Genomic DNA, 13306 nt, shown 5'->3' with positions numbered 1-13306 from the left:
GGTACCAAGAATATGCATATCCTTGCTTCAGGGCCTGAGTTACAGGCACTTAGATTTGGTATGTAATTTTAGGTGAAAATTGAAAAAAAGGGGGGTATCCCTAAGACGTTTTAAAACTCTGGGCACACTGTGGGCTGCTTTCCCGGAACTAGGTTAAGCCTAGTAGTAGAGTTAATAGTGCTTTAAATGGGTTACCTCCATTGACAATGTTTTTTAATCTGGGTCTGGGAAACTGGCTCTAAATCAGGTTAAAGTTATCCCCCTGTGTTTGAGTGTCTTAAATACCTGCCTCTCTCCCTGCGTCAGGTGTACATTGGTGCCATCGTGCCCCTAGGCGCGGCAGAGAAGGACGGACGTCTTCGGGCAGGTGATGAACTCATGTGTATCGACGGGGTGCCAGTCAAGGGCAAGTCTCACAAGCATGTGCTGGAGCTGATGACCAATGCTGCCCGCAATGGACAGGTCATGCTGACAGTCCGCAGGAAATTGGCACATACAGGTATGTGAGTGGCTGGGTGTGACTGTGAGTGTGAGTAGACAATTGGCTTTGAGAGGAGAGAAAGATTGAGAAATAAAGAGAAATTTGTGTTTGAGTGTTTATGCATCTCTTCTAAAAGTGCTGATAATTGTGTGAAGTGCTGTGGAATCAGATCCAGTTGGAGAAGAAGATTTCCATGGCACACAGAAAACAAGATGATTGCTGTTCTGTTCTGACAGACTGAAGCCCACGCAGTATACAGCAGCTTTGTTTACACAAAAAAATAAGCTTCTATGACAAGAGAGAGAACTTTTTAAATTGCTTTGAATGACAGACATGATCGTACTGGAGGAAATTAACCATCAATCATATACTCTTTGTGGTTGAAATCAAAGCATGAGTTGACAAGACAAAGATTCAAGAAAACTAACACATAGGCTACACATGAAAGATTGACTGAGGCAGAATTGACTTATCAAACATTTCTTTCCAAATATTTATTTCCTATTCTGTGCACAGATATGCCAAACACACATCAGTGAGTCTTTCTATACTGTAATTGTGGGGTTCATTTTAAAATGAACACTAGTATGACATTGATACAGCCTAAAATGAATAATTGGTGGCTTAAACTGAGCATTATAAACAACTTTAATGGGCGGCAGAAAGCTTACCGGTTAGAGAGGCGAGTCAGCAATCCGTCGGGAAAATATCTGGCGAGAATTGAGCTGGTAACTGGAGGCTTGCTAGTATCAAATCCTACATGCCATTGCCTGTCGTTGTGCCCTTGAGCAAGGCACTTAACCCCCCACAACAACAGCTCCCCGGGTGCTCAGTGAGGCAACCCCCCGCAGCTCTCCAAAACCTGTATATGTATGTCAGTGGAGGCTGGTGGGTGGAGCTATAGCAGGATGGACTCATTATAACGGTTGGAATGAAATGGATGGGACGGAGTCAAACATGGTTTCCATATGTTTGATGTGTTTGATACCGTTCCTTTAATTACATTCCAGCCATTATAATGAGACCTTCCTCCTATAGCTTCTCTCACCAGCCTCCACTGATGTATGTGTGTCTTTCGGAGGAAGTAAAATTGAGGTTGGAACGTGTATGCAATTGACCAATAAAGTGATGTTAACTCATACCTTTGAGCTTTCATAAGAATGGCTGTGAGAGAGAGACCATAAACAACCCGACAATTACATGAATATAATGTAGACAGTAAGTTATCCCAACTGAACCCATATAAAACTATTTTTCTCTGTGCGTGTGTGATCAGAGGGCAGTGGAGAGGAGGATGGTGGTAGTGGTCAGCAGCAGGTGGCTCCAGCCCTGGTCAATGGCTCCCCCAAGCAGCCCCGCATCCAGGTCCCTACAGCCAGCTCCCCCCACCAACCAGAATGCTACGACATCACCCTGCAACGCAAAGACAACGAAGGCTTCGGCTTCGTTATCCTTACCTCCAAGAACAAGCCTCCTCCCGGAGGTGAGATATATTCCAACTCTACTCCAGCTCTGTATGGATGTTGCTGTTTAGAGACAGTTCCCTCCCATACAAAACATAACCTCCATGCTTGTATTCCACTCAATCACAACGTAGACTATTTTCAATGCCTCTTATTTCAAGTAGATTCAAGTAGAGAAAATAGCTTATTTTTTGCATAATTGGTCTTTCCAAGCTGTTTAATCTCTTGTCATTACTGATTGGGTAACACACAGAGCACGGTATTGAGCCACGCAGCATGCCATCTCTCTCTCTTTCTGTCACTCCTTTTGTCTCTCCCTGTCTTTCTGTCTGTCAGTACTTGAGTTTGTGTGTACACTGAACTAATGGTACAGACAGGAGGCATGGAGTAGTGAGGTTCACTATACGTAAAGTACTTCCTATGAGGGAGATGACAAAGGACAATAAAGACTCTTTCAAATTGTGTTTGGTTGAAATTGTCAAAAATGAGAATTATAGCTTTATTTAGCTTATTGAATACTTGTTTTTTTAATAATGATTATTTTTACCTTTAGGCAAGTCGGTTAAGAACAAATTCTTATTTTACAATGACGGCCTACCCCGACCAAACCTCCCCTAACCCTGACAACACTGGGCCAATACTGCTTTGATACAATGAATAACCAGTTTGGTAACTGCTTTACAAGTACCATCTGCAGTAGTACCTGACAGAGTGAAGCTAAATGGTCCTGTCGTCTCGTTCACTCTCTGATGCTTCAGTTATCCCTCACAAGATTGGTCGCATCATCGAGGGCAGCCCCACAGACCGTAGCGGTCAGCTGAAGGTGGGCGACCATATCTCAGCGGTCAACTCCCAGTCCATCATGGAACTGTCCCACAACGACATCGTCCAACTCATCAAGGAGGCCGGCAACACTGTCACCCTCACTGTGGTGCCAGAGGATGGTGAGACCTTCCACAGACACACTGCACTCTGGGAAATGGAGCCCTACTTGATATGGGATTCTGTAGTATTGTTTTAATGTTTACTGTGGAATGGGGAACTACTAAATTTGTTAGTCTTGCATTTTCAGTTTTTGTTATTTTGATATTGCTAGATAAAGTGAAAAAGGAAATGTTGGAGAGGATGAAATGTTAGTTTGCATGACATTCCATACTGAAAGTCTTCTGTGTTATTTTAGAGAATAGTGGCCCTGCATCTGAAACCAGTTCAGCCAAGCAGAGCCCTGCAGCACAGCACAGAGCTATGGGCCAGCAGCCTGCCAACCACACTGACAGGTACAGGAGCGGACGCACACATACATACACACACACACACACACACACACACACACACACAGCGCTACATGGCCCATCCTGAAGAGAAGGGGATGGAAGAGAAGGATTAACAGTGGATGGTGTGGCTGCACTTAGTATTAGATCTTCCTGTTTAAACCAGATTACCTGTGTTGGACTTTTAATCCATTACTACAGCACCTATAATTCCCCTCTCATTTCCTAACCCTCTCACTCTGCTCTGCTCTGTGGTTTCACCCTGGATCTTTCCTCATTTCCCCTTTCCCACTTTTCTCTCTTCTCAAGTAACGACCTTCCTCCTTGTCATGCATCTCTAACACATGCCAGGGTGAGGTAGGTCTCTGTAAATAAAGGGAGAGAGAGAGGAAGGCTGTCTGCTTAGCAGTCTTAAGTATGTAAACTCTTCTGCTAAGAATACTCTTTAGATATCACTGGTTCCCTCTAGCATATTATATTATTATTATTATATCACTGGTTCTCTCTAGCATATTATATTATTATTATTATATCACTGGTTCTCTCTAGCATTTATTATTATTATTATTATATCACTGGTTATCTCTAGCATATTATTATTATTATATCACTGGTTCTCTCTAGCATATATTATTATTATTATATCACTGGTTCTCTCTAGCATTTATTATTATTATTATATCACTGGTTCTCTCTCACCTTTATTATTATTATATCACTGGTTCTCTCTAGCATTTATTATTATTATTATATCACTGGTTCTCTCTCACCTTTATTATTATTATATCACTGGTTCTCTCTAGCATGTATTATTATTATTATATCACTGGTTCTCTCTCACCTTTATTATTATTATATCACTGGTTCTCTCTAGCATGTATTATTATTATTATATCACTGGTTCTCTCTAGCATTTATTATTATTATTATATCACTGGTTCTCTCTCACCTTTATTATTATTATATCACTGGTTCTCTCTAGCATGTATTATTATTATTATATTACTGGTTCTCTCTAGCATGTATTATTATTATTATATCACTGGTTCTCTCTAGCATTTATTATTATTATTATATTACTGGTTCTCTCTAGCATGTATTATTATTATTATATCACTGGTTCTCTCTAGCATGTATTATTATTATTATATCACTGGTTCTCTCTAGCATGTATTATTATTATTATATCACTGGTTCTCTCTAGCATGTATTATTATTATTATATCACTGGTTCTCTCTAGCATGTATTATTATTATTATATCACTGGTTCTCTCTAGCATGTATTATTATTATTATATCACTGGTTCTCTCTAGCATTTATTATTATTATTATATCACTGGTTCTCTCTAGAATGTATTATTATAATTATATCACTGGTTCTCTCTAGCATGTATTATTATTATTATATTACTGGTTCTCTCTAGCATGTATTATTATTATTATATCACTGGTTCTCTCTAGCATTTAGTATTATTATTATTATTATTATATCACTGGTTCTCTCTAGCATTTAATTATTATTATTATTATTATATCACTGGTTCTCTCTAGCATTTATTATTATTATCATTATTATTATATCACTGGTTCTCTCTAGCATTTATTATTATTATTATTATATCACTGGTTCTCTCTAGCATTTATTATTATTATTATTATTATATCACTGGTTCTCTCTAGCATTTATTATTATTATTATATCACTGGTTCTCTCTAGTATTTATTATTATTATTATTATTATTATTATATCACTGGTTCTCTCTAGCATTTAGTATTATTATTATTATTATTATTATATCACTGGTTCTCTCTAGCATTTATTATTATTATTATTATTATTATATCACTGGTTCTCTCTAGCATTTATTATTATTATCATTATTATTATATCACTGGTTCTCTCTAGCATTTATTATTATTATTATTATTATTATTATATCACTGGTTCTCTCTAGCATTTATTATTATTATTATTATTATTATTATTATTATATTACTGGTTCTCTCTAGTATTTATTATTATTATTATATCACTGGTTCTCTCTAGCATTTATTATTATTATTATTATTATTATTATTATTATATCACTGGTTCTCTCTAGCATTTATTATTATTATTATATCACTGGTTCTCTCTAGCATTTATTATTATTATATCACTGGTTCTCTCTTGTATTTATTATTATTATTATTATATCACTGGTTCTCTCTAGCATTTATTATTATTATTATATCACTGGTTCTCTCTAGCATTTATTATTATTATTATTATTATTATTATATCACTGGTTCTCTCTAGCATTTATTATTATTATTATTATTATATCACTGGTTCTCTCTAGCATTTATTATTATTATTATTATATCACTGGTTCTTTCTAGCATTTATTATTATTATTATTATTATATTACTGGTTCTCTTTAGCATTTATTATTATTATTATTATTATTATTATATCACTGGTTCTCTCTAGCATTTATTATTATTATTATTATATTACTGGTTCTCTTTAGCATTTATTATTATTATTATATTACTGGTTATCTCTAGCATTTATTATTATTATTATTATTATATTACTGGTTCTCTCTAGCATTTATTATTATTATTATTATATTACTGGTTATCTCTAGCATTTATTATTATTATTATTATATTACTGGTTCTCTCTAGCATTTATTATTATTATTATATCACTGGTTCTCTGTAGCATTTATTATTATTATTATATCACTGGTTCTCTCTAGTATTTATTATTATTATTATATCACTGCAGCTCAACTCTGACAAAAGATTGTAATGAGATTGAAGTCTGCTACAAGCAGCGGTTACTTTAGTTTACAGAACAAGCAGCTTGTCTCTTCAGAAGAATTATAACATACACAATTGACCTCACACTGTATAAGCATACTGAAGGAAAGAGACACCAAACGCTATAAACCCTGTGAAGGTGGAAACCTTTCTGGAAAAAAAAGCTTTCACAGTACACTGACACTTTGATGTTTTGTATGTGACTGTTTAGGAATGGAGACGCCCTGGAGTATAAGTCCCTTCCACCCAGCGAGATGGGACAACTCATCACCTCAGACCCCAAGCAGGTGAGGCTATGGAGAGAAAAGATCAAACACTGTGTGTATGTGTTTATTGTTGTCTATTTTTAGCCATGTGAATCAATATTGGGTAACTGAATATCATAAAGCATTAAACATCTATTACAATATGACATGTTAGCTGAATAACTGATGTATAGAGATGTATATTTTCTCTGTATCAGGGTGGTTTCCATGTGGAGCTGAAGCGAGGCCAGCGGGGGTTTGGCTTCAGTCTGCGGGGAGGGAAGGAGTACAACATGGGCCTGTTCATATTGAGACTGGCGGAGGAGGGCCCTGCACTGAAGGACGGCAGGATACACGTGAGTCTAACTGGGCCAGTCCGTCACCAACCCAGGGCATTAATTCCTGCTCTCATATATGGTGGCTACATGTGTTCTCTCTATGAGAATGGGCACACATACAGTACATATCTGTTGAATGGTGTCTAGGGGAGAAAGACGATTTTGCTGTGTTTAATGACATTGGGAGATTTCAAGGATTCAAGTGATTGTAGTATTAGCATTAGCTTCATACTGAGTAAATACTGTGGCTATTAGTACTGAAACATCATGTGTTTTACCGCAGGTAGGAGATCAGATTGTGGCGATCAACGGTGAGCCCACCCAGGGCATCACACACACCCGGGCCATCGAGCTGATCCAGGCTGGGGGCACCAAGGTCCTGCTGCTCCTCAGACCTGGCCTGGGCCGGGTCCCCGACCCCAGTGAGAAACCACAGTCTCAACCACATACTCTACTCAAACACACATAAAAGAGTGACCATGTTCTCAACCACAGAATTAGAATGTGGACTCATCAACATGTAACCTACTCAGACACTGTCTCTACTGCTTGCAATACACTTATGGATAGAAGACTGACCATGGACTGAACCATAGAATTAGAATGTGTCCATTCTAGTTGTTCTACTTCTATGGACTCAGCACATTCTACTCAAACACTGTTAAACTTTCAACACACACAATATATAACCCAGTCTATACAGTACATATAAATTACCATACCTCCCTTTTGTGCATGTGAAAGCTTTTGCAATCGTGTCGCTTTACCATGGTTTGTCTCTCTAGCTTTATACCTCTCTATCTATCTGGCTCTACCTCTCTCTGTCTACCTGTCCTGGCACTGTTCTCTCTCTCTTCTTCCTCCCTGTAGGTGTGAACACTTCTTCCTCCACCCTGTGCTTCTACATGAAACCAGAGAGTCACTAGCAGCCTCACTGCTTTTCTTGGTCTGTCCTTAATAACCTTGGTAAACCACCTCGTACTTCTTCTCTTTGCCTCTGTTCTCTCCGTTTCAAAGTGCTACACCTCCTTTTAAAATCAGCTTGTGTTTATATCTCCTCCTTGCTCCCGTTAATCATAGCTGGACATCTCCTCCCATAACAGTCCTACGCTCAGAAAGGCCTCGCCCAATGAGAGCTACACTGTAACCAGTAGGCGGTCTGAACGGGGGCTGTGACTCCAGTTGAACATGTTTACTAACGAAGGCCCCAATTCAATCAATGACAGATAAAGGAAATTGCACTACAGGTTAAGTGTTTATGTTGTACTAATAGTGTTAACCACAAAAAGACACACCCCACAAGTTGTTCTTCTCAAGGACAAAACCAAACCTTTCTTTGAAATACATTCTGAGTGAAACTGCAGTTTTCCTTTATCTGCAATTGATTGAATTGGGGCCTGAGACCCACGCTGGATCACGATGTGGCTCTAGAGCCCCTGAGTTGTTATTACAGAACACAAACACTCCACTGCCGCTGAACACACACAACATCACAATGATCAAGACCAGGAGAAAGTCGTTAACTAGATATTGATCAGTGAGATGTTCAAATGATGTATGTGCGTTCACCGGCATCAACTCTCTCCTGTCCTGATTTTAAGAAGAATGGATTTCTATGAGTTGTTTCTCATAGAAATCGAAACCCCATTTCAGCTCCACTAAGTCCATCTCACTTTCTGGTTCTCCGCTACACATCTTTGCTCTTTCAATCACGCCAGCGCTACTCTTATCAGCTCTTGAGGGAAATTCAAACGTCAGCTGTGCGGTGTAGAAATGCTTACACCTACCTCCCTTTGATGGCACTGATACATATCTCAGATTCATATTGTCTGTGTGACTTAAAGCTCCTATTTGAAAGGTTATAATGGAAAGATTAATTTTGTTGGTGGATTATTGAATGTGCACTTATTTTAGATTTCAAGATGCTTCACCACCTTCACATATTGAATATACAATATATCCCTTTAATATAACTACAGTCGCCAATCTGCTTCAGTATCACAGTCTTTATTGTTATTTCTTTCTCAGCTAATTGGAGGTGGAACCAATGTCTCACTCACTATGACTCTCAATGCCTTTATTCCAGGTATGAAGGAGAAAGTGAACAATTCACCCTCAAGCTTTCCTAGACTCTCTGCATCCAACCAGCAGTCATCCCCCACCTCTCCATCCTCAATCTCCCTGTCCACCTCCGAGCTGTCCCGCCCCTCCTCCGCCAACAACTCTGCCCCCGAGGAGCCCTCTGACTGGGATACGTCTGCTGCAGCTGCACCCTCCCCCTCCAGGCTGCTGGGGCCCAACAAGGCCAGAGGGCAGCAGCCTCACCACCATAGCCAGAGGAGAGCCAACAGCCCCGACAACAACACCCTCCCCAAGAAAAGTGATTCCATCACCTCCCACAGCGACAAGCATGCTAACCCCAAGAGATCCACCGAAGTCCAGGCTGAAACCAAGGAGCGCTCCCAGAGCCCCAGGAAGACCGACAGAGTAGACCGAGACAACAAGGCAGAGAGTGCTGAACACAAGAATGGCTCAGTGGAGGGAGACCTGAGCAGCGAGAGGAAGGCCCATGGCCAGAGAGAGGGCCGGAAGGTTCGAGAGTGCCGCTCTTCCAGCCCCAGGAAGATGACCTCAAAGAGGGATCCGGAGGCAGCAGTCTCCAGGCAGCCCTCGAAGGGCCAGGAGGGTCAGAGGCACTCTAGGGGGCAGCATCCCATCTCCGACCCTGCCCCTGGTAAGGGCACTCAGGGGAGAGAAAGGAGACACAAGGAGGAGGACCCCTCTCACAGACAAGAGAGGGAGACGAGAACCAGCGAGCGCCGCAGGAAGGACACATGGGTGGAGCGAGAGGCAGAGCCTCTTAGATCCCAGACACAGAAGGAGAAGACCGGGCCGGACTCAGAGGGCGGAAACCTGAATCGAAGAGAGAGGAGTCAGAGAGAGGGCAAACACAGAGCGGCAGCGGAGGAAGAGAATCAGAGGGACACCCGGGATAGCACCAGTAGTGCTGCTAGCCAGGACTCCACATTCAACAGGAACCCCAGCAGCAAGAAGCAGGCCACCATCACCCCAGGGCCTTGGAAGGTCCCTAGTTCAGCCAAAATCCATGTGGAGGGAAACTGATGGATCGTAGACTGACTAACCTGTCCAATACAGATACATACACAGCTTCTACAGTTCTGCTCATTTGCAGCATGATGACATTTAGAATGGACCAATGAGGATTGAGATGATTTAGGCTATTTTGCGTCACTGTGTTACTCCATATCATCACATTGCCTCTTATTGCATATCAGTGCTTCTTTTCACAGTTTGCTTCAGCCAACCTTCCTACAGGCTGTTTTAATGTCCAGAGTTCAGTCAGTTTGTGGCTCTGCAGATGCAGAGCCTGTTGATCTGGAGGATGTGAAGTCCAATCTGTTTTGTGCCAATCAGACTCCAACCTGCTGGGAGGAAGTTGGTCCATGTCATGTGATGTATCGTCCTTTCTGTGATGTGAAACTCTTTTGTGGTTGAATGAAAGGAGATACTTCCTCTCTGATGCTGGCTTTGATGAAGGATGTTGTTGTTTGTCACTACTGTATGAAGGTTTTAAAGACAGACTCTTATCCAGGCAATCACTCAGCATGTTCTGTTCCTGGTGGCTGGTGGGATTGATCCACTGCTATGTACCTGATGGATGTATAAAGAGGTGAGGGTGATTTCTCCTCAAGTCACTGGGAGATCAGGGGGGTTTGGGTTTTCAATCATTTTCTGTCCATATCTACAAATCCAGTCCAGACATGTTAACTGGTGTGTAGGCTACATGCTCTGTGCAGACTCGGAATCACTGTTGTCATCAGCTTTGCAGTGGATTTTAGATCATTACGGAAAAGCTTTATATGCATATCTATGTGAAGACCAGACACTTGTGGTTAGGTATATTGTTTACTACTACACACGTGTGTTTATTATGAAGCATATTGTCATTTATTGAGATTAAATTACAAAGAATAAGTATATATGTGTCCATACTGAGCCATTCCATATCTTGATGTACTGACCACAGGAGGTTGGTGGCACCTTAATTGGGGAGAACGGGCTCATGGTAATGACTGGAGTGGTATCAGTGGAATTTTTGTTTGATGTCATTCCATTTACGCCGTTCCGGACATTATTATGAGCCGTTCTAGTGTGTAGAGACATCACCACTGAACATGTTCATTTGCTTTATTGCAGGAGAACCTTCCTATCCTCAAACTTGTAGTGTATTTGAGGTTTAAAAAGACACTTTCAAATTTCAGTCTTGATTTTCCCTTACGAAAAATGTATCAACCCCTACAAAAGTGAACATGAATTATAATCCACATAATAATTCACATTTCCTGTTCCTGCAGGATTATTTTCCTACTGTAGCAAACTGGCTCAAATTAAGATCTTACATCTGTACTTCAATTATTGCTCATCACTACTGTGTTTTAGTGTACATTACATTCACGTCACTGTATCAATAACTGTGCCCCCATGTTGGATGAGCCATGTCAATCACTTATGACAATTCTATCCCATGTTAGTCTATGATCCGTATACATTGTATTTCTATCCATTCACAGCCCTTTCACATCCTTAAATCGGTAATGGTGTTTATTGTAAGCAGCCATTTTAGATTCTCTGGTAAAATGTGTATACTACAAGCTGACAGATGTGTATTTTAGACAGTGCTGTAGCTTTGACTGTACGTTATCTAATATGTGTATTATTTAGCCAGGTGTTTTCTAATCTAAATGTGGGGGTAAATTAGCTGTATTGGCAGATTGTGGTTAAAAATTGAGACCTTTGCATTTTTATGACACCACAATTGTTCTTCTTCCAACGTGCACATCAAAATGTGCTTTTAATTTTACACCAGTCCAAGATGTTAATATTAAATACATCTAAAAACTACAGTAATACCAAACATATCCTGATATATTCTGGCACACATCAGACCAAGGTTTCCCAAACTCAGCCCTGGGTGCACATCTAGTTGTTTGCCCTACCACTACACAGCTGATTGAAATAGCCAACTCATCATCAAGCTTTGATTATCTGAATCAGCTTTTGTAGTGCTGGGGCAAAAACCAAAATGTGCACCCAGGGCAGAGTTTGGAAAACTATGCTTTAGACCAGTGGTTCCCGAACAGTGGTGCGCGGAACTCCCTAGGGGAGGGCTCCCGAGTGGCGCAGCAGTCTAAGGCACTGCATCTCAGTGCTAGAGGTATCACTACAGACCCTGGTTCGATTCCAGTCTGTATCACAACCGGTTGTGATTGTGCGCCACCCCATGGGACTCCCAATTGGCCAAGCATTGTCCGATTTAGGGTTTGGCCGGGGTAGGCCATCATTGTAAATAAGATTTTGTTCTTAACTGACTTGCCTAGTTAAGTAAACGTTCAATAAAATAAAATAAAATGTCAAACTCAGTCCGGCTTTAAACTTACTCTTGAAAGTTGTAATAGTAGAATGCACGAGGTGCAATTTTGAAATGGACAGTTTCTCTTGTCATGGTTAGTCATTGCATACCTTAGAGGTATGTAGAACTTGTCTGAGATGTCCAGATCAACTAGCCCATGTCAGCTACCGTTTTTTTATTAAGGTTTTTTAGCCCATAGATATTGTTGTAATATTTCTGTCACTCAAATAACATTACACATGGCAAAATATATAGAATCGCAAGAAAATTAGCTTTAAAACTGCAAAATGTTCTTTGCACTCTAAACATTATAAACATTTGTTTGTAGAATTGCAGGAAAAAAAGATTTAAGCCTGAGCAATTCTCTCCACCAACAAGAGGGGTGTGAACAGTGCTTGTGCCCATAAAAATAGATGTGGCACGTGAATGCGCAAGGGGGGCACGGGATGTTCCCCAATGCTGGAAGGGGGCGCTGAGTGAAAAGGTTTGTGAAACCCTGCTTTAGACTATAGTGCCCTCTTCTGGAGGAACGGAAATAAAGGAACTCCATTCGACAATCTAAAATGTTTGACATTTTAATCCAGAGCGATTTACAGGAGCAATTAGGGTTACGTGCCTTGCTCAAGGGCTCTTCGGACGATTTTTGACCCAGTCGGCTCAGGATTCGAACCAGCAACTGTTTTGGTTTCTGGCCCAACTGTCCTAACCGCTAGGCTACCTGCCACCCCTAATCTGTGTCACGATTTTACAAAATGGCAGAAGTTTACACAATTGATAACCTAGTCTGTTTGAGTGCATCGTTATGTGGCAGCTTTGGAAATGATCTGCCAAAACCTTACATTTGGGTGTGTCCAGCTTCAAGTCTTCTCTTTCAATCTACCTTTTAAATCTTGTGATAAAATCTTAGACAAGTTTAAGGATGATGATTTACTCTTCACCGTTATGTTTAGTTTCCCTTGTACCCCCCATCATTCATGTCATGTGTCTGTATATAATAATGTGGCCTTGCATTGCTTCAACAGAAAACAGCCTTTTGGTCTTTACATTCTGTGGTAGTTGTAAATGTTTATACATTGTACAGCACCTGTATAAATACATGCCTTCATTCAGGAAAAACAACTGTAAATCGCTCCATTATTTTTTTTAAGTAATTGAGAAGAAAATGATATAAAGTGGTGAGAGAAAATAATCTGGTCATGGCATTCTGTTCATGCACTGATAAATAAAGTTTTACTGAATAAACGTATTCCATTGTGTGAAGC

General features: G+C 40.2%; 1 protein-coding gene across 2 annotated transcripts in view; it reads left to right on the top strand.

Annotated features, from left to right (window-relative positions):
* LOC109907050 (membrane-associated guanylate kinase, WW and PDZ domain-containing protein 3) overlaps positions 1-13290 on the top strand; it is a 242719-nt gene extending 229429 nt beyond the window's left edge. The window contains exons 16-24 of one of the 2 annotated variants that reach the window (XM_031794499.1): positions 307-499; positions 1758-1964; positions 2703-2888; positions 3125-3221; positions 6242-6317; positions 6494-6631; positions 6897-7035; positions 7484-7579; positions 8700-8810. In XM_031794499.1, the coding sequence (XP_031650359.1) occupies positions 307-499; positions 1758-1964; positions 2703-2888; positions 3125-3221; positions 6242-6317; positions 6494-6631; positions 6897-7035; positions 7484-7539 (1092 nt within the window). In that variant the 3' untranslated portion in view covers positions 7540-7579; positions 8700-8810. Of the gene's footprint in view, positions 1-306; positions 500-1757; positions 1965-2702; positions 2889-3124; positions 3222-6241; positions 6318-6493; positions 6632-6896; positions 7036-7483; positions 7580-8699 lie in introns of both variants that reach the window. The other variant, XM_031794498.1, reaches the window with a different exon arrangement.
* The last annotated feature ends 16 nt before the right edge of the window (positions 13291-13306 follow it).

Source organism: Oncorhynchus kisutch, linkage group LG17, assembly GCF_002021735.2.
Source record: "Oncorhynchus kisutch isolate 150728-3 linkage group LG17, Okis_V2, whole genome shotgun sequence".
Classification (NCBI taxonomy): Eukaryota; Metazoa; Chordata; class Actinopteri; order Salmoniformes; family Salmonidae; genus Oncorhynchus; species Oncorhynchus kisutch.
This window is presented reverse-complemented; position numbering and strand designations above follow the sequence as displayed.